This window comes from Rhinolophus ferrumequinum, chromosome 15 (assembly GCF_004115265.2).
Source record: "Rhinolophus ferrumequinum isolate MPI-CBG mRhiFer1 chromosome 15, mRhiFer1_v1.p, whole genome shotgun sequence".
NCBI lineage: Eukaryota > Metazoa > Chordata > Mammalia > Chiroptera > Rhinolophidae > Rhinolophus > Rhinolophus ferrumequinum.
Genome location: NC_046298.1, coordinates 39,039,512 through 39,062,556, shown reverse-complemented (window position 1 = coordinate 39,062,556; position 23,045 = coordinate 39,039,512). Strand labels below are relative to the sequence as shown.

At 50.1% G+C, this 23,045-nt stretch overlaps 1 protein-coding gene across 5 annotated transcripts; it reads left to right on the top strand.

The window, feature by feature from the left end:
* Positions 1-44: 44 nt before the first annotated feature.
* C15H19orf47 (chromosome 15 C19orf47 homolog) lies at positions 45-22,402 on the top strand. Of its 5 annotated transcripts, none has more exons than XM_033128741.1 (10): positions 45-157; positions 1,866-1,964; positions 4,663-4,714; positions 8,324-8,411; positions 8,531-8,645; positions 10,207-10,288; positions 14,658-14,795; positions 16,930-17,079; positions 18,549-18,619; positions 20,287-22,402. In XM_033128741.1, the coding sequence occupies exons 3-10, from the start codon at positions 4,696-4,698 to the stop codon at positions 20,776-20,778; spliced, it is 1,155 nt and encodes a 384-aa protein (XP_032984632.1). In that variant the 5' UTR covers positions 45-157; positions 1,866-1,964; positions 4,663-4,695; the 3' UTR covers positions 20,779-22,402. The 5 variants fall into 5 exon arrangements, with proteins under 5 accessions (XP_032984632.1, XP_032984631.1, XP_032984630.1 ...); XM_033128740.1 differs by having other exon boundaries at positions 46-157; positions 16,927-17,079; positions 20,287-22,401; XM_033128739.1 differs by lacking the exon at positions 45-157 and having other exon boundaries at positions 1,869-1,964; positions 20,287-20,635; positions 21,299-22,401.
* Positions 22,403-23,045: the final 643 nt, after the last annotated feature.

Here is a 23,045-nt window from a genome sequence, read left to right as displayed (position 1 = left end):
GGTGTGCTAGAGCGGCCGCGGGCGGGTCAGTCCGGCTTCCGGCGGTGAGGGCGGTGCTTCCGGGGCGGGCCTCCGGACCGAGGGAGGAGCGTCTGATTGTTGGCGCCACGGGCCGGGAGGGCGGGCGGCACCAGTGGGCGCGGGCTCCGAGGGGCAGGTGAGGCGCGGGCCAGGGTAGGTGGTACTGGGCCGGAAACGGTGGGGATGGATGGCGTCCAGGTCTCCGGAATCAGTCCTGGCGCAGCTGTGCGGCCCCGAACAAGCGGCTTCTTTCTCTGAACCTCAGTTTTCCTGCTCTGTAGAATGGGGGTCAGAATCCGACTATAGCTTTCTCCTTATGGGTTGGAGTGAGAAGTCAGCTTGTGCGTGTCGGTGCCCCTCGCTAAGCGCCTGGCACAGTGCTCACTCGTTCTTATACTATTATTGTTAGTATTGATGATGATGTTTGCGCTTGGCGTGGACGATTTGGGTGTGGGAGCGTGAAAGATTGTTGGACTTGGAAGCCGATAGATTTTAGTTCAAGTCCCAGTTCCACTTTGTGGCAGTGTGCCTGTGCCTTCGCCTCTCCGAACCACATTTTCCTTTTCTATGCAATGAGGGCTAATAGTTCCAGTATCATAGCGTCGTTTTGAGGATGCTGATGAAATGTAGGTGTATAGCTGGTCGCACGGGGCCTGGTACAGTATTGAGTAGGAGCTCCGTAGATTGGGACTAGCATAATGATTATGAGAGTCATTGGTGTAGCTGGGACTTCCAAGGAGGTAGAGAGAGGGAGGAAGCTCAACGACAGTAATAGGAAAAACTTGGAAACTGGTGCCAGGGAAATTGACATCCTGCCACTTACTATTTGGCCAGTTTTTCCAAATCCCATACTGTTAGACTTTTCTTTTTCTTTAAAACCACTCATGCATCTTCCCCCAGTCAGTTAATTTGAGAAGGAAATGTATTTGCTCTGCCGATGAAAACTGGCCTGGCTAGCCTTGCGAAGGAACACTTAACCTGAAATAGAGTGGAAGCTGAACAGTGTATTACATTGTAGATAGAAACTGAAAGATTTGAAAGGGAATAACTTGTACTATGTAATTGCATATTGTCAGGTCCCAGGGACCCCCCATCAAGTTAATTTATACTCTGTTACCAGCTCACACTTCGCATACGACTTACACAGGCCAGTGACTGTCCTACGTTTTCCCTAGCTTGCTGAATTTATTTAATGCACACATACATAACATTTATCACCTGTGAGCATTGTTTTAGGGCTTGGCATTTATGAACTCATTTAATCCCTCTAACCACTTTTAGATATTCCTATCCTTTTTTTTTATTGGGAAATATTGGGGTACAGTGTGTTTCTCCAGGGTCCATCAGCTCCAAGTAGTTGTCCTTCAATCTAGTGGAGGGCGCAGCTCAGCTCCAAGTCCAGTCGCTGTTTTCAATCTTAGCTGCAGAGGGCACAGCCCACCATCCCATGTGGGAGTTGAACCAGCAACTTGTTAAGAGCTCACGCTCTAACCAACTGAGCCATTGGCCGCCCCTGCGGCAGCTCAGCGGCAGCTCATTGTCTTCAATCTAGTTGTGGAGGGCGCAGCTCACTGGCCCATGTGGGAATCGAACTGGCAACCCTGTTGTAAAGAGCTCGCGCTCTAACTGAGCCATCTGGCCGCCCTGATATTCCTGTCATTCTTATTTTACAATTGAGGGAAGTGAAACCCAGAAAGATTGAGCCACTTGTCCCAGAGTCAGGGATTTGGTAAAATGGGATTTGGATCCAAGCCTTGTAAAGGCATCTAGTATGTTGTAATTATTTGAGTTTTGGGAGTGGTCATTTCTCCATTATTATTAACGTTATAATTTTCACTGTTCAGAGTCAGCGCTGGAGATGGGCTTTTAATGGTGGAGAAAGGAAACTGAGTCCAGCAGGAAATTCTGCAGCTGTAGGAGAATACCAATACTTAAAGCTTCTGGTAAGCATTAACTGAAACCTTGCAAAGACTGACCATAGTTCCTGGCTCGTAGTAATTCCTCAAACCAGCATTAATCATAGCCATGGTACTGACTTGAGTTCAAGTTCTGGCCCTGTATCTACTTGCTGTGTGACCTTGGACCTGCCACTCTCATCTGTGACATGGGGATCCTTTTTACTTTCTTCCCCTGTGGTTGTGAGGAGTCACAGAGATGTGTATATACTCAGTGCCTGGCATGTAAATATTCAATAGGAGCTGCTGCACAGACATGGGAATCAGGGAGAAGTTGTTTCTGAATCCTGGTAAAGTCACTTGCTAAGTGTGGCATTTGGCAAATGACTGCACCTCAATGCGTTGGTTTTTTCATCAATTAAAATATGGCTAATAATAGTCCTCACTCGTGAGGTGGTTGTGAGACATCAGCATGATGCCTGGCTTTGGTCCTGGTGCATAGTCAGTGCCTAATACGTGTGATACCTGACTTACTGAAGCCTCTCCACGCCCTGCTCTTTGAGTGAGGCCACTTATGTTTTCTTTGTCCAGCAGTAAGATCCAGGAAAGTGGGTCCTAGGGAGTCAAATACGGGGCAGAATGATGTCTGTGGTCATGTTCATCAATGAGATGCAGCAGAAGCCAGTGAAGGGCAGGATGAATCCTAGCCAGGGGCAGAGGAGAGAGAGCCTCACGTGTGGGGTCTTAGGGAAAGCTTCACAAAGCAGGTGGCAGCTAAGCAGAGTGAAGGAGGGCTTGCGAGGAGGAGATAAGCATTGCAGGCAGAGAAGACATTCCTTGTGAAAACTGGGAGGCAGGCAAAGCCCCTGGGTGTTAGAGGGAAGGCTGAGGTAGGAGGCCGGGGAGATGGGACTAATCCATACTTGTAGAGTACTTGATGTGTACCAGACACTGTCTCAGGTGCTTTGTAAAGAGAAACTCATCTAGCCCTCACAGCACTTCTCTAAGGTAAGTAAGGTTTGTACCCTCCCACTTTACAGATGGGACACCGAAGTCTGTTCGGTGCAGTAACTTGCCAAGGCCACCCAGCTAGTAAGTTGATAAAGCCAGATTTGAACCCTGCAGTCTAGTTCCAGAGTCCTTACTTTTGTACTGTCTCTGTTATACCGTCAAAATCGGGGCGGGGGAGGGTCGGAGAGGAACAGATTGTGTATGCTGGACAGAGGGCCTTCTCCACCCCGTGAAGGAGGCAGAGGGGGGGAGGAGGACGAAGGATTAGAATTGGGGGCTGGGGTGGGTCGCAGGGAGCAGAATGAAGGCAGAGGGCAGAGGAGATAGAGGAGACGGCAGGGTCAGAGAAAAGGGGGAGGGCTAAGTGGGAAGTTTGGGCCAGGGCCGTGTGGGACAGGTGGTCCTGGAGTCAGATAGCATTGAATCATCAGGAGAGAAAGTTACTTCCTTTAGTTTCCTTTCAATGCCTGCTATTAATGTCCCGGAGGAAGTCTCTGTTGGTGCTAATATATGTCTTCAACACCTTTCTAGCACCTACTAATCTTATCTAAGTGAAAATTGATTTTCCATTTCTTCTCTGAGGCCCCTCCTGACCTGGGGCCCCACCTCTCTGCCCTCGCCTCCTCTCACTCTCCTCGCTCACTCCACTGCAGCCACACTAGCTCCTCACTGTCCCTCAAACATGCCAGATGGGCTCCTGGCTCGGGGCACTGGACTTGCTGTACCTTCTGGAACACTCTTCCTCTGTAAAACCGCAAGGCTCATTCCTCCTCCTCCTTCTCCTCCAGGTCTCTAAATGTCACTGTAGAGAGGTCTTTCCTGATCACCCGATTCAGAATTGCACCTCCTTCCTTCCCAGGCCTTCCATGTTTTCTCCATGACACTAAGGCTTTCTGACATACCATATCTATCGTTAACTGTCCTACTTGTCTACTCTCTATCTCCGTCTTCCCCCTGGCCTTCCCCCCTGCCAAACTCCATGTTTCTGTTCACCGCAGTATCCCTAACTCGTAGAACAGTGCCACACACATAATGTCATGCCCGGTGCCATGCAGGGACTCTGGTTCCACTCCCCACATAAGAACGTAGGACATGGTGAGGCCAAAAAGGAACACCCACGGAGCCATAGATAGGGGTTCATACCACTATAGTCACGCTGGCGGCTGGGTTGGAGACACAGGAGGCAGAAACCACACGATCCGCAATCCATACTCCGCCCCCTGCTAGCTTAGCCACGGCAGTTATATCAGTGGCTAATGGCTAACCAGTAACAGCTGATGGCCAACTAGTCACAGCTGATGGCCATCTCCCACCCGATCCAGCACCTTTCCACGTGAGGCCGAGAGCCTGGAAACTGCTCTCTGGGGCTCTGGCCCCACACATAGGAAGTGCTTAGTAAACAGTTTTTGAATGGATGAATGAATGGGTATTTATGGTTAAAGTCTTGGGAAGGGGTCTTTTTTCTGTCCCTCTCTTATTCAAGCAAGACGCTTTTGAGGTATATGAGAATGGAGCTATGGATATTTGTTGTCCCTGGGCCTTGTCCCAGGCAGAAGTGATAGTTGTGACAGCTCTGTCCCAGGCTGACTTTCTGCCAGCTGCTCCAGTCTATTCTTGGGCTCTGAGCCCCCAGTCCAGGAACTCTCCTCTGGCAGGCAGACAGGCAGTGAGAGAGGGACATACACTCACGGCCGGCAGTGACTCAGGGGCCCTCTCCCCTTGTTCTTCTTTTCAGGCTCCAGGGAGCAGCGTCAGGGCCAGGGCGACAATGGTCTCAGTGACTATGGGTGAGTGTGGTCTTCTCTCCGGGGCCCCCTTCCCCACTGCCCTTTTTGAGCTATGACCTTGGTTGGGGGAGACGGGCTGGGGGAGGGAGGGCCAGGTCACAGGCAGGAACAGCTGTACTCAGAGACGTGGAGGTGGGGCCGGGGCCTGCTCAAAGCCCTACCTGCCTCCCTGCTGTATCTTGGCCTCCTGGCAGCCTAGTCTAGCTGCAAAGAACTTGGGTTATGAAGTCAAGCAGAGTTGCCACATAGCCTCTCAGAGCCTCAGTTTTCTTACCTGTAAAATGGAGATACTAATACTCCCTACATCCTGGGATGTTGTAAGGATGAAGGAGGTTATTGCCTGTAAAATCTTCGTCATAGTTCTCAACACGTGTTAGCTATTATTTTTATTCTCATGAGCCTTATCACCATATTCTCTTTAAGTTCTGTATTTTGGGATTGTCAAAGCACAGAGATTAGCTGGTAGCTTTAAAAATTTGGGGGATTTGTTGTATATATAGAAGAGTACATAGAACATTTGGTCATAAGACCAATTAAAAAGCAAATATCTGAGTGCATCTTTTATGATTCCATTTATATAAAGCACAGAAACAGGCAAAACCAATCCATGCTGTTAGAAGGTGGTGGTTGCCCTTTTGAGGCCGGGAGAAGTGATTACGTAGGGAATATGAGGGGGGGCTTGCTTCTGAGATTTGGAAATGTTTTTTTCTTTATCTAGGTGCTGGTTCCATGAGTGTGTTGGTTTGTGAAAATCTATCCACTTATGTGCCTCTTTTTGTGTGTATTTTATAGTTCAATGGAAAGGCTTTAAAAAACAAACCCCCTCTAACCATCCAGGTCAAGAAATAAAATATTGCCAGCCCCCCGGAGCATCCTACCCCAATCACAACCCCTTCCCTTCTCCAGATGGAATAAACCACTATCTTTGTGATAATCTCTCCTTACCTTTCTCTGTAGTTGTACCACCAATGAAAACATTCCTCTTCCCTAGATTTTAGTTTTGACCTTCTATGCACAAAATCATGCTGTGTGTGCTTTTGTGTCTGGCTTCATTTGCTGAATGTAATATCTGAGAGTCATTTGCGTTGCTGTGTGTAGCTGCAGTTCTTTGCTTTTCATTGCTGTATAGTATTTCACCACTTGAATGGCCACCATTTGTTTATCAATGCTGCTGTCAGTAGAGACTACAGTGTTTCTGGGTGGGGACCACTACAGACAAGCAGCTGTGACTATTCCACTGCTTGTCTCTCGGTGTGTTCAGCAAGCCCATTGATGCCAAGACTCATATTGTTGCCCATCTTATTTCTGAAATGGGGGTATATCTTACAGCTGGTGGCTTATGGTCGTTTGAGAGTACATTTTCCTCCTTAGTGGTACAGTAAGTCCTCACTTAACATCGTGGGTAGGTTCTGTGACTTTAAGCAAAATGGCATGTAATGAAACCAGTTCTACCATAGGCTAGTTGATAGAAACAAGAGTTAAGTTCCTACGGCATCTCATCAATATTGTAAGGAAACAACGTTATTCGAGGACGTCCTGTGTATGAAATGATGGTGTGGCCCGGATGTGGGGACTTTGGCAGTTCCTTGACTTTGCTTCAGGTAGCTAGCTACTCGCAACCCATGTGGCACTCTTTTCCCCCTTAACAGCTTACTTAAGATGCATTTCATACAATCACCTGTTTAAAATGTACAGTTGGATGGTTTTTATATTCTATATTTACAGAGTTGTGTAACCAGCATCACAATCCTTTTCAAAATATTTTTCATCTTCCCCCAAAAAGTCCATACTGATTAGCAGTCACGCTTTTTGCCCCAGCCCCTGGCAACCACTAATCTACTTTCTGTCTCTGTAGGTCTCTGTAGACTTACCTGTTCTGGACATTTCATATAAATGGAATCATTACGTGGTGCTTTTTGGTACTTAGATAAAGGTACCCACTTTTGGCTGATGGAAGCCAGGGCTCCATGGCTTAGCAAGTGGCTAGTGCCTGTACAAAGTAGAAGAAGGAGAAGAAGGCCCCCCTTTCCTCTGGGCTGGTGTGGAAGTCCTGATGGCATGAGCTCAGCTGCCTCAATCTGGGGAGATGGGCCTGTGGCGAGGTGGGCAGGGACCTCCTTGGAAGAGGTGTGGCCCCTAGGCCTGCGCCCGAGCCCTGCACTGCCACCTGTGCAACATCTGGCCCAGAGCGCGTCTCTTTTCCTGCTCTCTGCCTCCGTTGTCTTATAAGCAAGCAATTTAGCATTGTAATACCAAATTTCTTCTATTCTAAAATAGCATGGATTGTTGGATGTAGATCCTAGTTTCAGAGAGATTAAAATGTGAAAAAAAGTTCTACTTGAAATTAGTGATCTTATCTACTGTGTTTCCCTGAAAATAAGACCTAGCTGGACAATCAGCTCTAATGTGTCTTTTGGAGCAAAAATTAATTTTACTATAAGACCAGGTATAATATAATATAATATTTTAATATAATATAATATAATACCAGGTCTTGTATTAATTTTTGCTTCAAAATATGCATTAGAGCTAATTGCTTGGCTAGGTCTTGTTTTCGGAGAAACGGTAACACCTGGCCTGACAGGTTGGGGTCAGTTTGAAGGTCACACTCAAGAGGACAAGTAAGGAGTTTGAAAACACTAAAGCTACGTGGGTGGTGTTTGCCTGGTCTTGGCCTTGGCTCCATGTGTAGTGGTGGCAAAATGATGATAATAAAAATGAGTGCGATGGCTTGCGGACGTCCTCGGGGCCCGGCGTCATTTCAACGCCCTTTATGTGGTGAGCCTGCACAGTGACCCGAGGATGTTGGCGCTGTTATCTCTAGAATGTCAGCTCCATGAAGGAAGGGACTTTGTCTTGTGCCCTGTGGTATCATCCCCAGTGCCCTCGGACAGGACCTGGCCTGTTCCAAGTGCTTAGGAAGTACAGGCTGAATACATTACCCCAAATTTACAGATGAGGAAACTGAAGTACCGAGCGTGAACTTGCTCAGAGTCCCTCAGCCAGGAAATGGCAGAGCCAGGATTTGAAGCTTATGCTTTTAGCTCCATACCTCACTGGGAGGGAGGGCTGCCCCTGTGGCGAGGCAGGGGCTTGCTGACACCCACGGGCCATCTCTGTGCCCCTTCTTTCCATCCCCCTGCGGATCCTATCACACTCTGGGGCTGGGTCTGCTGCTGGGGACTGGGGCAGAAAACCCAGAATCCTGGGTCCCCCAGATCAGTCATTGGCCAAGTATGGGGGGTGATCGCTATGGGTCACACTCCAGGGCAGGGCAGGGCAGGGCAGAGCGGTAAGGAGAAGTGCCGTGCGGGAGCACATAGGCTGGGGAACTCTTGCTTCTTGTTAGCAATGGTTGGGGCCAAGCTGCCCATCCGCTCCCTGCCTCAGTTTCCTCATTGGCAAAGTGGGGGAGTCAGTGCTACTTAACCCACCAACAGTGCTGTCAGGAGGGCTTAGTTCCATGGTACGTGTGAAGCACTCAGCCCAGGGCCTGGCATTTGATCAGCATTTAATTTGTGGGAGCCGCTGCTATTGTGGTTTTGCTGCGGCTGTTCTCTAAAGAGACTAATGTGAATAATGAGCCCTGTCGACAACCCCCGCCCCCAGCCACTTCCGAGTGGATCCAGTTCTTTAAGGAAGCCGGCATTCCTCCGGGACCTGCTGTCAATTACGCCGTGATGTTTGTGGATAATAGGTAAGGATGCGAGGGGACAGAGCTGAACTTGGGGAGGAGAGAAGTCGGGGGAGACAGGGAGCTGGCTGGCCCACCCAGCCTGGCTCACCTGTGGCCTCACTGCTGACCCTCCCGTGTAGGATCCAGAAGAGTATGCTGCTGGATCTCAACAAGGAAATCATGAATGAGCTGGGCGTGACTGTGGTGGGTGACATCATTGCCATTCTCAAGCATGCCAAGGTGGTGCACCGCCAGGTGAGTGCTCTGCTCCACCCCTCTGTCCCTGGGTTTAGGGCAGGGTAGAGGGACAGTGGCAGAGCCAACAGGAGGCTTGGAAGCAAACCTGAGTTCCAAGGCTGTTTCCACCACTTGCTGTGTGACTTTGGGCACATTGCCTAACCTCTCTGGGCCTTACTTTTTCCATCTGTAGAATGCACATAGACAACCCCATTTTGTAGAGTGGTTAAGTTACATAAAGCCCTAGCACAGTGTAAACAGTAGGGCTTCAGTAAAGGTTGTCTGTAATTATTATCGTTACTACTTTTCATCTTACTAATGATAATTATCACTAGAAGGACAGGACCTTCTGTGTGGGACCCAGTTGGTGACTTGGCCAGCAACATGGTTGTTCCATTTTTGTTCTCTCAGCTTACAGTGACCTCAGACTAGTGCTTTTACCTCCTTGAGTCTCTGAAACAGGCTTTTCACACAGCCATGCCGCACAGGGTAGCTGTGGGCATGTACAGATAGAGTATGTGGTACTGAGTGCCAGGCCTGGAGTAAGTGCTTGTGAAGTTATGATAGCTGACACCTAACCAGGTGCTTGCCATGGCCTGCCAGGCTGCGTTTCCAACCTTTATACATAGGAACGCATTTACTCTTCCCTCCACTTGACTCCTTCCTCCACGAGAAGCAAACTTGTTCCGGAGTAGCACTCTCAAACACTCCACTTTACCACATGGTGGCTGCTGGTGTTATTCTCGTCACTTCTGGTAGCTTCCTCCATTTCAGAGACGGCCTTCATATGTCTATCATCTTGGACAAGACCCCACAGTGAGGGCTTTCTCAAGCCAGGGACATGATCTGAGTTATAACAGAGATGATCACTGAACAAAACTTTTTTTTTCTTTAAACTTTTAAATTTGGGAACAATTTTCGATTTCTAGAAAAATTCCAACAATAGTACAGAAAGTCTTTCTGTGTCCTTCTCTCAGCTTTCCGTAATGTTAACATCTTATATAGCCATGGTACATTTGTCAAAACGTAGAAAACATTAGTATGCTATCATTAAGTAAACTACAGACTATTTGGATTTCAGCCGTTTTTCCACTAATGTCCTTTTTCTGTTCCAGGATGCCCCACTGCACTGACTTATGTCTCCGTAGTCTCTTGATTTGTGACAGTTTCATAGTCTTCCAGGTTTTTGATGACCTTGGCAGTTTTTTTTTTCAAGTTACAGCTAATAAGCTTTATTAAAGTCTTAATATTTTGCTACTATATTTAGTTCAGGTTTATATTTTTTAAATTTATTTTTCAATTACAGTTGACATACAATATTATATTATTAATAGTGTCTGGTGTACAACATAGTGATTAGACATGACCTTGACAGTTTTTAAGAGTACCGGTCAGGTGTTTTGTAGAAGGTCCTTCAGTTTGGGTTTGTCTAATGCTTTCTCAAGGTTAGCAGTGAAATGTTTTGAAATATTTTCCCTAGTGGCTGTGATACGCTTAGTTTTGCTTTGATTTCTGGGTCCCCTACTCCCCCACCTCATACCCCTGTCTCCGTGGTAAGCCAGGCACCTATTTTTTACAGGACATGTGCAAAGCTGCCACTGAATCGGTGCCCTGCAGCCCCAGCCCCCTCCCAGGCGAGATTCGCCGAGGTACCTCAAGCGGTGAGTCCCATGTGGTCAGGTCTCCCCGTTCCTTCATTCTCACACTCGTCCTGCAGTGAACGGGACACCTGGAGTCTGTAGAGGTGGCAGCAAAGCCCTCTGAGGTCCTCTTCTCTTAGGGAAAAATACACTGGGTGATGGACTGGTGGTAGTTCTGTTGTATAAAGTCACTGCGAACGCTCAGTTAGTGAATACGGAACCCTTGCGCCTGGGGGAAACACCGGGATAGGTAGGTTCCTGGGAGCCTTTGAACACATTTTCATCAACTGATCAATACAGAACTTTCTTTTACGAGGTGTGATCAAACAATACAGTGAATGTTTAAATGAAAAAAAAATTAATACAGTAAAAAGCATATTACCATTATTCCCCATCAAAATGCTCCCCCTCGCTTCGGAACACATTTATCCCATCGTTTTTGCCACTTTGTGAAGCAATTCTGGAAATTGTTTTTTGTGAGTGTCTTTAGTAGCACTGTTGTGGCTGCCTCGATGTTCTGAACCGATTCAAAACGTTTACCTTTCATGGTCATTTTGACTTTGGGGAAGAGCCAGAAGTCGCACAGTGCCAGATCTGGTGAATAAGGTTGATGAGGACACACCATAATGTTTTTATTTGACAGAAATTACCGTACCAGAAGCGATGTGTGACACAGAACATTGTCATGATGGAGGATGATTTACGACATACTTTAAAACACACCTTCTCTCAACCTTGGCTCGCACCCAACTGACTGCACCGAACAAGTTGAAACTTGTCACACACGGTTACTAAGGTTTGACGCATCGCTTCCTGTATTGAAGATCCCTGCCTTTCCGTTGAATGGCACTGGGCAGCAGCATTCACTGTATTTTGTGATCACAAAGGCTCCATGTCACACATTGCTGCTGGTACAGTAATTTCTGTCAAATAAAAACAATCTGGTGTGCCTTCATCCACCTTATTCACCGGATCTGGCACCATGTGACTTCTGGCTCTTTATCAAAGTCAAAATGACCATGAAAAGTAAACATTTTGAATCGATTCAGGACATCAAGACAACCACGACAGCGCAACTAAAGACACTCACGAAAGAGGACTTCCAGAACTACTTCAGAATGTGGCCAGGACAATGGGATAAGTGTGTTCAAAGTGAAGAGCAGTATTTTGAGTGGGGTTAATGGCAATGTGTCTTACTATAATACATATTTTTTTAATTTAAATATTCACTGTATTTTTTTTATCATATCTCATGTGTGTGTTAGTGTTTAAAGACACCTTATTTAATATATGTTGTTGGTTCATTAACATTGAACCTATGGCCAGTCGCACTGTAACTCATTCCTGAATGAAGCTAATCTAACACGTGTATTTTTTCCATAAGGCACATACATCACTGCCTTCTTACACTTAGCAGCACTAGACAACACTTTAGAACTATGCTTACGGGCCGTTTTAAATAGCAAAGCCACTAACAAAAAGAATAAAATGTGAAAAATGTGGCACTAAATAGACCAGGAGAAGGACACTTGTTTATTGTATGAATGCTAAAACGAGAAGGTAGAATGTCACCTTTTTTGACTTCAGTTGGGAGCGTGTGTGTTTGGAGACTCAAATTTTTCACCATTCTGCGCATGTCTGTGAATGACTGCAGAAGCACTACAAGTATTGATTTTGGGGTTACAAATAAATTTTAGTGAATAGGCAAATTTGCAAATATAGAATCTGTGAATGGTAAGAATGAGCGGTTTTTATACTTTTGTTTTTTCAGCAGTATGATACCTTTAAAAAAAAAACTTAAAAAATTTAAAACATGCATATTAGTTAGCCTTTGCTGCTTACCAAGCCACCCCAAACTGGTTTAAAACACAGACTTTCACTTCTCATGGTTTATGACTTGGCTGGTCAATTCTGCTCTGGGCCAGCTCAGCTGATCACAGTGGTCACCTGACAGCTCCGTGGAGGCTGGGTGATCTGGGATGACCTCAGTCACATGTCTGATGGTTGGCTTGATATCATCCGGGACAACAGGGGTGACTTGGCCATATGTCTTTCATTTTCCAGCAGGCTAGCCTAGGTGATTGCAGGGTTCCCAAAAGCAGCATAAGAGTACACAGGCCCCATTTCACAAATCATTTCTTAAGCTTCTGCTTGTATAACATTTGCTCTTGTCCCATTGGCCAAAGCCAATCACATGGCTCAGCTCAGAGTCAGTATGGGTAGGTCCTATCCGAAGGCATGGATGAAGCGAGGCTGAACAAATTGGGGTTCCACAACTTACGTACAGAAAAGTACCTTCAGATCATACAGGTACAACAGAATGACTTTTCACAAATGGGACACCCCTGTAGATAGCAGCATTCAAATCCAGAAACAGAAACATGACCAGCGTCACCACCCCCTCAGGGGTCTCCACTACCCTGATTTCTAACAGCATAGGTTAGTTTTCCCAGTCTTTCAAGTCTGTATAAATGGACGTGTACCATTCTGAGTGTCTTAAGTAGTTTAACATAAATTTTAAAAATTAAAAACACTAGTGGAGAAAATAGGCAAGTCAGAAGAGAAGGGGAAACAGGCAAAGAAGGAAAGGGGGACAGAGTGCTCCAAAACAACATTCCTGGCACTTTATAATATCGAACGTGTGTGTGTCAATGTTGGGGGAAAAGAAAAGAACAGTTCTTTTTATTCTGATGTCCTGACTGCCGCTCAAATTCAATAGAGCAGAGACAGAGTTGTTTTCCTTCCACCCAAATGGTGTTTACCTGTCATGATAAAACATAGTATCCCTGATCCCTTTTAAGCAAGACCTTTCCCTCTGTGGCCACTGCAAGGAGCCTGTCGCCTGCTCACCTTTTACAGAACATCCCAGTCACACTGCCCTCGGCCCGGCAGAGTGCTGGGAACAGAGGTCCGCCTGGTGCAGATTCTAGCAATCAGACCTCATAAAGCTGCCCCTCTGAACATCTGAAGAAATGTCTTAGGAAAATGGTAGAAGGGGATGCACCAAATTATTAACAGGGGAGTGAGCGGGGCTGAACACTGACCCTTTCTTTCTGGGAGGGGCAGTCATGAAGTCTGATTGGGAAGGGCCAATTCCCGGACTTCTAGGTGGCAGGAATGCTCTGGTTCCTGACCTGGGTTCCTGGCCAGGTTTGTGGGACCTTTTGTTAAGTGGTCTGTGTGGGCTCGATGTATTTTCCTGTGTGCTGTAGCTATTTAAAAAATCAACAAAACCAACCTAGCATTATGTCATTATAATACAGTGTTGAGGGTCATTATGGGGGAGTTTAGAGGGCTTCACGACAGCACGTAGCAGGAAAAGAGAAGACTTTTTGGGGGGTGGGTAGAACAAAATAACCAAAATTGGAAAGCCACTGGTGGTAGGGGGCTGTTACAGGGACTGTCAAGCAAGCAGGGGCAGCATGAAGTCCCCTCCTTCCCTGCGGGGCTTCCCCAGGAGCTCCCTAAAGCTAGCAGCAGCTGCGCCCCGAGCTTCCCATGCTGAGGCTAGCCCTCCAGCCAGTGCCCTGTAGCTCCTGCCTCGTACCGTGGGACATCCCTCCTCTCTCCACAGAAGATGGGCCTCCACCCCCACAGGGAGGTCACTGCTTTTCTTGGCCCAGCCCAACTGGAGCCAGACCCACATGGCCCTGATTGAGTGACCCCCCTTCCCTGAGTCCCAGTTCCCTTGTCTATAAAGTTGGTTGGCAGTAAGCCTGTCTAGTAGGGATGTTGGGAGGTTTGGTGATAGTGTTCATCTTTTTTTTGGTTTTGATAATGTTCATCTTTTCAGTAGATGTTTATTGAGGACTTGTGGAATGCCAGAAGCGTTGTGGGGATATAGCAGTTAACAGTGTCTCTTCATGGAGCTCGCATGCTTGCGGGAGAGTCCACCAGTAAATAAATAAGTAATTTAATATCAAGCAGTAATAAGGGCTATGAAGAAAAAGAAAGTGTAGGGGAGGGGGTAAAGAAAGGTTGATGGGGTGGTCAGGAGGCTTCTCAGTGAAGAGGCAGAGCCAGCCTGTTGGTACTCGGGGAACTGCATGCCAGGCCGAGCGAACAGTACACACCCTTGCTGGGTGAGGAAGATCCAGAGACCAGCTTGGCTGAAGTGGAGGGATGAGGTCAGTGCAGGGTGGGTAACTGGTGGGTGAAGTGTGGTAGGAACCAGCCTGGTCTAGGGCAGGAAAGACCCCCAAAGCAGGGGAGGGTGGGCTAGTTCCTGGAAGTCAGACCCACCCCACCGCCAGTATCCCTGCATGAGGACAGTCCAACCACACGGTGACTCTGGCTGCCCCTTCTTCATTCAGTCCCAAGACTGGCCTTCTCCATCCTGGCCTCCTTCCCACAGCCCACTTAGCTGGACTCTCCCTTTTGCTCCCGGCAGCCGCCTCCCGAATGATCACCAACAGCCTAAACCGCGACTCTCCACCTGGCACTCCCCCCAGGCGGCCGGACACCAGCACCTCCAAGATATCCATCACCGTGTCCAACAAGATGGCAGCCAAGAGTGCCAAGGCCACTGGTGAGGGGACTTGGGCAGCTGGTGGGAGGAGCTAGAGGTGAATGTGGGTTGGCAGACTGGATTTGGGGGTCATGTTCCAGACATTGCAAGTGCTTTGAAGGCCACCAGGTATCCATAGTGTTTGGACTTGGTCACGTCACTGCACCCGTGGGCCTCGCTTTTTGTGTCTGTAGAATGGGGCTGGTGGTGCCCTACCCATAGGACGGTCATTTAAATAGACGTGCATTAAATGAGATGGTACATTTAAATATGGGTACACTGGTTCTCAGCGGTTGGTTCAGTCTTTTTTTTTTTTTTTTTAACCCGCCCCCGGTTCAAGCCGTTGTTTCTCAGCCTAGTTGTGTAGGACACAGCTCCCTGGCCCATGCTGGTATTAGGAGCCTTGCGCTGCCCCCAGCTGAGGCAGTCGGTTGTTGGTTGGCTGCTCACAGCAGCTCCCACCGGCCACTCACACCAACCTCCAGCTGCCGTGAGCAGCCCAGCTCCAAGGAGAGCTGTTGTTTGCAATCTTAGCTGTAGAGGGCGCAGCTCACTGGCCCATGTGGGAATCAAACCAGCGACCTCAGCGCTAGGAGCACTGTGTTCCAACCACCTGAGCCACTGGGCTGGCGCGGTTCAGTGTTTTTTATTTTATTATGGTAACAATGCTTAATGCAAGATTACCTTCTTAACAGAGTTTTAAATGTACACTGCAGTGTTGTTGACTATAGGTGATTAGGTCTTTTTTAATAGATGGTCACTGAGCCCGGCCCTGTGCTTGATGCCTGGGGTCAAAGGTAAAGGAGCTACCATTTTCTCTCAGCGTCCAGAGGGATCCTTCAGAACTCTCAATCTGATCCTTTCAGTCATTTGTCTAGAACTCTCCAGAGCTTCCCATTGTTCTAGTAATAAAATCCAGTCCTCCTGGACTCATCTCATGTGTCTCTCCCCTTTGCTCGCTGCTCGGGTCCCCTCCAGGCTCCTGCCCCTTGTGGGGCCTTTGTCCTGATGTTCCCTTCTTCTGGAGCATTCTTCCTCCACAGACTCCCATGGTTGACTCTGTTCCTTTTCCAGGTCTCAGCTTGAGAGCTGGGGACAGGACTCGGGTCTGTGGGCTTCCAGGTGCCCTCCTGCCTTTCTGCGGCCCATCCCCCATCACAGTGATCTTGGCACAAGTGGAGACTACAGCCCCGTGAGGGGGCTTCATTATGTGACACCCAGCCCCGTCGCACCCTGTCCCCCTCCAGTGCGTGTGCTCCTGTTTTGCCATGTGTGTTTGGAAGTGCCTCACCTCCTTCTTGTCTTTTGATTTGTGTGCCCCGAGCAAGAAAGTTACAATTAATTTCTAAAGTATTGAAAAGGTGGTGAGCCTGGGAGACGCACTCATCCCTCGACACATTTGAGGGGATTCTCTTTTAGAAAAATGGAGGCATACTTTACTTAGGCACAAATAGTACTGTGCTTCCCCAAAAATAAGACCTAGCCGGACAATCAGCTCTAATGCATCTTTTGGAGCAAAAATTAATATAAGATGTGGTCTTATATAAGACCTGGTATTGTATTATATTATATCATATATCACATAGTACTGTGTCATATTACATTATATAAGACCCAGTATTATTTATTATGTTATGTTATATTTATTGTTATATTATTCAGTCTTATAGTAAAATAAGACCGGGTCTTAATTAATTTTTGCTCCAAAAGATGCATTAGAGTTGACTGTCCAGCTAGGTCTTATTTTTGGGGAAACACAGTATACAGCTTGATTAGTTTTTGAAAAGTGAACACACCTGTGAAACTGCTACCTAGATGGAACTCTAGAACTTTTCCACCCACCCATTGTCTGCAGGAAGTCTGGTTGGGCTGGGAGGTAAGCCTGCTTGGGTCAGAGACAGAGCCTCAAAGAGCCTGGGAGGCCCGCCGCCGCCTGGGGGTTCTGAGCGCCTTTTGCATCCCATCGTGCTCAGGCCTCTGTTTCTCAGTGGTTCAGAGTCACTGGTGATGGGGGTGTTGGAAAGAGGAGGGACTCCAGTCATGTGGACACATGGAGATAAAGGGCACACGTGTGCCCTTTGCAGGGTGTCCAGTCCCTACCCCAGGAGAACATTCCATCCCAGAAGGTGCTCACCCCCATCCCCTCCCCCAGCAGCCCTGGCCCGCCGGGAGGAGGAGAGCTTGGCTATTCCCACCAAGCGACGCCGGGTCACTGCCGAGATGGAGGGGAAATACATCATCAACATGCCGAAGGGCACCACCCCGCGGACCCGCAAGATCCTGGAGCAGCAGCAGGCGGCGAAAGGTACTGGCCTGAGGGGAGCATGCTTTGGTCAGACAGTGTTTCCCTTTGGCTGCATTGTGCAAGGTTGGCCACGTCCCACTGGCATTGGGCGAGAAACAGGCTCTGCTGGGATCCAGGGGGCCTTGGATGGAGGAGACCGTGATGGTGGCCATAGAAGAGGGGGGCAGGTCACCACCTCTGCCCTCTTGTCCTGCAGCTAGTGCTGCAGGCCTCCTCAGTCCCTCAGCTGGTGCTCTTCCCTGTGGGGGCAGGAGTGTGGACTCAGTGATGGCCTGCCTGTAAAGTGTGCGATCGTACCCATCTGAGGGCAGATGCCCAGAAAAATGGCAGCTGTCAGTATGAGCCAGAGGGATCTGGTGAGATTCAGCCCATTGCTGGGGTTTGGATCTGGTAGTGCAGAGATGGTGCTCCGTAGAATATTACAATGTTGTATATGTTCTCATGGAGAAACATATAGATGATTCCTATACATGCAAACATGTACAGGAAAACCACTTTCCCCTCCCTCCCATATCGCACGCCTGTTGTTAATCTTTCCAGACCAGCATCCTTGCACTTAGATGCATCAGCACGTATGTCTACACATATATAGGCATTGTTTCTTTTTAAACATACAGCAGCGTTCTGTAGGGGTAGTTCGATAGCTCAGTTACTGAGATCTTTTCACATTAGTGCATGTACAGCTACAGTTGGCCCTCCGTATCCGCGGGTTTCGCATCCATGGTTTCATCCGACTGTGGAGTGAAATATTCAGTGGGGGAAAAAAACATCCCAAGAAAGTTTCAAAATAAAACTTGAATTTGCCATGCTGCCAAGTACTGTGCTGAACTGAACCCACGTGAATGAGGTGATGTGTAAGCAAACCCTGCTGTAGCCGCTATGCAAATACAGGTTATATGCAAATACGCCGCCATTTATTATAAGGGATTTTGGGTATCGTGCGTTTTGGTATCCATGGGGGGTCCTGGAACCAATCCCCCTCAGATGCCAAGGGACAACTGGACTTCATTCTTGTTAATGGTTCTTTTATATTTCCATAGTATTTATCATAATTTAGTAAGCATCCTATTGGTGGCTATTTAGGTTGTTATTTAGGGAGAGGACTCATTATCATTCATCAAATTGTCTCAGAAACCCACGACCTCTTAAAAAGAGTGAGAGGCAAGAATAGGGATTAAGAAGTCTTCTGCACACACACTTCATGAACTTGTACTAAGGTGCCAGGAACGTGGTCAGATTTTAGTTGTTCGCACATTTGACCCTAGCCACAAGTGTGTGTTAAGGTCGGTGTTAGCCAATGCGAAGATACCAACCCTAACTGGGCCTAGTCTATGTCTGCTTGTACCAGTGCCACCTGCAGTCCGGGCTGACCATGTCGTCCCCTCCCTTGCCTGCACTGTGCTCAGCCAGGCCTGGGCCCACACGGGCTCCTCAGTAGGTGCTGGCTGATGGCCTCTCTTTCCTTCCAGGTCTCCCCAGGACGTCCGTGTTTGACCGCCTCGGCGCCGAGACCAAGGCAGACACGACAACGGGGAATAAAGTGAGTCGGAAATGGAGGAGCCACTCGGAGCTCTCACATTCTTGTCTTCCCTGGGTGTTGTTCCTGATACTTCCCACATCTCCCTCCTCGCACGCCCTGGGGCCATCTCGTCCACCTTTCCAGCCTCAGCTCCCTTCTTTGCACTGGTGGCTTCCCTGTCTGTCTGCTGCCCCAACCTCTGATTACCAGGTTGACTCCTGGATGCCCCCTTTGGCCCCTCCCACCACCATGTCCTAAACTGGCCTCAGCCTCTTTCCCCAAAGCGACTCCTCTCCTGGGCCTCATCTCAGGGACCCCCCCCACTGCCTCCATTCCAGGCAGTCACCAGTCCAATGACATCATCTTTCTTGCCTGCTGTCACATCTCCCTGTCTGGACAGGGCGATGGTCTCCTAACTGGTCCCTGTGCAGCTGCTGTGAACCCCTCCAGCCCCTCTCCCATAGCAGCAATGTGTGCCGCCCACAGGACGGGCCACCTGTCTCCCCCTGGAAGCCCTTCAGAGGCTTGTCACCATGCTCAGGCTTGTCACCCGCTCTTCTTGCCTTGGCCTGCAGTCCCACAGGCCCCAGGCCTGGCATGTGGTGAGCAGCACACAGCCAGGCCCGCTGCCCGGCGTGAATCCGGCTCTGCCACCACCTGGCTGCGTGGTCTTGCCCGTGTCACGTAAGCCTTTCGTACTTCAGTTTCCTCATCTGTGGAAAACCTGTCTCATAGGGTGGTCGTGAGGATTAAGTGAGACATTCCTGCCTGGTGCTGGGTGTGTCTTGTGCGTGTTAAGCACCCTTTAAGCATCACCTCTGATTAACTATGGGGGAGCTCCCCGCCTGTTTCCTCCCTCTCAGTCCCTCACCCACCAGGCCTCACCCGCTCTGGTCTCTTCTCACTTCCTAGAATCTTATCTTGAGCATGATAATAACACTCAGGATCATGTGGCTTCAAGATGCAGCCACATCAAGAGCTTGGCACATAGTGAGTCCTCCAATGACTTTTACTCCTGCCTTGGAGACTGAGCCCGTGCTCTTTTCTCTGCTGATTTCTGCCCTGAGGGCCTGGCTTACACGGGGTGCCTCAGAAAGCCTCCCTGTTCTCTGCTCTCCAGCACTCCCCTCTGCACAGAACGCAGCACTGTCATAATTAGAGAATTACTTAGAGAATTATTTCCGATGCCAGGCCTGTCTTCCCCGCTGGACAAGTGAGCCCCCTGAGGGCAGGGCCAGGCCTGTCTTGGTCCCCACTGTGTCCCCGGCACCACCCAGCACAGGGCCAGGTACCAGAGTTGGGACTCAGAAAATATCTGCTGCGTGAATGACCAAAGCTGTCTTTTCTCTCCTACTCACCTGTAGACCTCAGCCCATGGTCTTTCTCTGCGTGGCACACCCTTTCTCCTCCCCTCCTTATTAGACCCACTTCCGGTTAATTCTCAGATCTCATCTCAGATGTCCCTTCTCCAGGGAGCCTTGCCTGAACTCCAATCAAGGTCAGGAGCCTCCTCTGGGCTCCCCCCAGCTTCCTGGACTTCCCGTCGCGGCTCTCACTACTATCCAGGGTGTCACCGATGGGTGTTTCTCCCAACTGTGAGCTCCAGGAGGCCAGGCAATGAGGCAGCTCTCCATGAATACATGTTGAGTGACTAAATGACTCACTTGTCCTGTCTCTGACCTTCACAGCCTACAGGAGTCTTCAGCCGCCTGGGGGCCATCCCAGAGATGGACGAGGATCTGGCTTGGGACAGCGACAATGACAGCAGCAGCTCTGTCCTACAGTATGCCGGGGTTCTGAAGAAGCTAGGCCGGGGCCCAGCCAAGGCCAGTCCCCAGCCGGCGCTGACTGTCAAAGCCAAAGCCACAAGCTCGGCGACGACCGCCGACACCCCGGTGCTGCGGCGCCTGGCCCTTTCCTCCCGTCCGGGGCTCGAGAGGAAGCCGGAGTCTCTGTCCAAAGTCAGCATCATCCAGAGACTGGGCAAGGCTGCCCTTGTGCCTGAGGCCCAGGACAGCCAGGTCACGAGCACCAAGAGTAAGTCCTCGGCTGAGGTCAAGGTCACCATTAAGAGGACTCTGGGGCCCCGGGGAAGCAGCTCCAGCGAGGGCCTTGGTGCCCAGATGGACCATGCGGGCACTGTGAGTGTGTTCAAAAGACTGGGCCGCAGGACATGCTAGCCCCCAGGCGGGGCGCAGGCCCCTCTCCAGGCTCCTGGCTCCATAGAGTCTTCAGCGAGTGCACGCCCACCCCGCTGGATGGCACTGCTGCTCTCCCTCAGGCATTCAGGCCCAGCTGGAGCTTCGGGGATTCACCCCGTTTTTCTGAGTCTGAGATGGCCATTGTGGCCTGGCCTTGCCGTTCTGGGACTTTCACTTCTCTCATGTCCTCTGTTCTGTCCTCTCTGACTGTGGCCTTGGCAGGGCCCACTTTTCTACCTCTCCCAAGTGCCAAGTGCCCTTTTCCTCTCCTACATCTTCCTCCCTCCCTCTTAGCAGCATCTGCTGCCTCGTACCCCAGCTCCTCGGCCTCCTGGTCCCCAAGAGTGGGTGTCACCTGGAGGGGCTCCCTATCCCCGACCTTGCCGACTTCCCTCCCTTCGCTCCTTTGCATCCCCTCCCACCCAACTGCTTTAACTTCTCTGTCTCTCCCTCTCTTCACTCTGTTCATTTCTCTTCTGTTTTCTGTCCCTGTGGCAAGGCCCGATGGTCCGCTGCATCCTGCCTGACCCTCCTGCACCACCGGCCTCCCAGCGGCCGCCTCGTCGACAGTGGCGTCGAGCCTGTAGAGACACTTAGCTGCCCTCGCTCCCAGGCTGCAGGGACCTTCCCAGACCCTGGGCTGCAGCGGGCACCTCCGTCTTCCTGCCCTGGGCATCTTTTTCTTTGTAAGGCCGTTCCGGGTGGCGGGCAGGGGCACTGGGAAGGGAGGCCAGTGCTGAGAGAGAAGAAAACAGCTATTTTAATATATTTTTGTGACTTTCAAATTGTTTCCCTCCCCTCCTTCAAGGTGAGTCACGGGATTGTTTTTCACACAAAGCACAATGTGGGGAGGGAGGGGTGATGAAGGGTTGGGCTCTGCCTCTGGAGGTCAAGCTCCCTGCACACTCGTGGCCACGTCTCTGCTCCAGGCCCCGAGCCCAAGGGAGAGCCCAAGGGAGTGCCAGTCACGGTCACCATTCAGTTGGGCCTCCCCTCCCCTCAGCAAACTGCTGCATTTGTGTTACTGCCTTCCCCCTCCACAGATGTCACCTGTTTCTGTCACTCTCCCTGTTGGCGGCTCTCCAAATTGCAGGCTGCATTTGGAGGCAGTGGGTTCCTGTGGGTTTGCTTTTCACTTGTTGCCCAGCCTCTACTCTGTGCCAGGCCTGTTCTGGGAGCTGGGGACCCCACTGTGAACGAGGCAGACAAGCCCCTGCCCACATGGTTCTAGCCAGGGAGGTGGGCAGGCGATGAGCAGAAGTGACCAGGGCTGCTTTAGATGTTGGGGGTAAGAAGGCCTCTCGGAGGAGCTGGCAGGTAGGCTGAAATGGGAGTGAGAAGCCTACGTGAAGTTCAGGAGGAGCGCTCTCAGGCAAAGGAAACAGCTGGGCGAAGGCCTGAGGTACAACAAGGACGGCAGAGGTGGCCAGTGTGTGGCTGACCAGCCAGCGAGGGGCCTGCCCTCCAGAACAGGTGGGATGGGTGGGCCGGAAGCAAGTGACCCAGGCTGAAGGATTTGGACCTCATCCTGAGCATTGAGGAGTGTGGGAGGGTTTGAGGCAGGGAGGAGTGACCTGAGGTGCCTTTTCTGAAGATGGCTGTGGCCCTGTGAGGGGCATACCTTGTTGGGAGGGCACGGGTGGAGCAGGGAGGCAGCTACGGCAGAAGCCCGGGTGGGAAAGGAGGGTTGGCTGTGGGGAGAAGTGGGTGGCCTGGGGTTCAGAGGAGCTACAGGAGGAGAAGTGGGCGGCCTGGGGTTCGAGGAGCTACAGGACGAGAAGTGGGCGGCCTGGCGTTCGAGGAGCTACAGGAGGAGAAGTGGGCGGCCTGGGGTTCGAGGAGCTACAGGAGGAGAAGTGGGCGGCCTGGGGTTCAGAGATGCTACAGGAGAAGTGGGTGGCCTGGGGTTCAGAGGAGCTACAGGAGGAGAAGTGGGCGGCCTCGGGTTCGAGGAGCTACAGGAGGAAAAGTGGGCGGCCTGGGGTTCAGAGATGCTACAGGAGAAGTGGGCGGCCTGGGGTTCAGAGGAGCTACAGGACGCTCCATGGATTGGCAGTTGGGGTGAGGGGAGGAGAGGAAGCATGGATCATACCTAGACGGGAGACTTGAGCATCTCGAGGAAAGAATGTGCTGTTTGTGGAGCCTGGGAGGCCAGGGAGGGGGAGAGCGTGGAGTGGGAGGGCACTGGGCTTTCACCATGTTGCCTGAGGTGTGAGCAGGCTGCTGAGGCTGGGGGCCACCCGGGC

What these genes read in the sequence shown, in the direction of transcription:
- C15H19orf47 (XM_033128736.1), top strand. An exon ending in GTGATGTTTGTGGATAATAG is followed by an intron (nt 8,412 to 8,530) that starts GTAAGGATGCGA and finishes CCTCCCGTGTAG; the next exon opens with GATCCAGAAGAGTATGCTGC. An exon ending in ACACGACAACGGGGAATAAA is followed by an intron (nt 18,620 to 20,286) that starts GTGAGTCGGAAA and finishes TGACCTTCACAG; the next exon opens with CCTACAGGAGTCTTCAGCCG.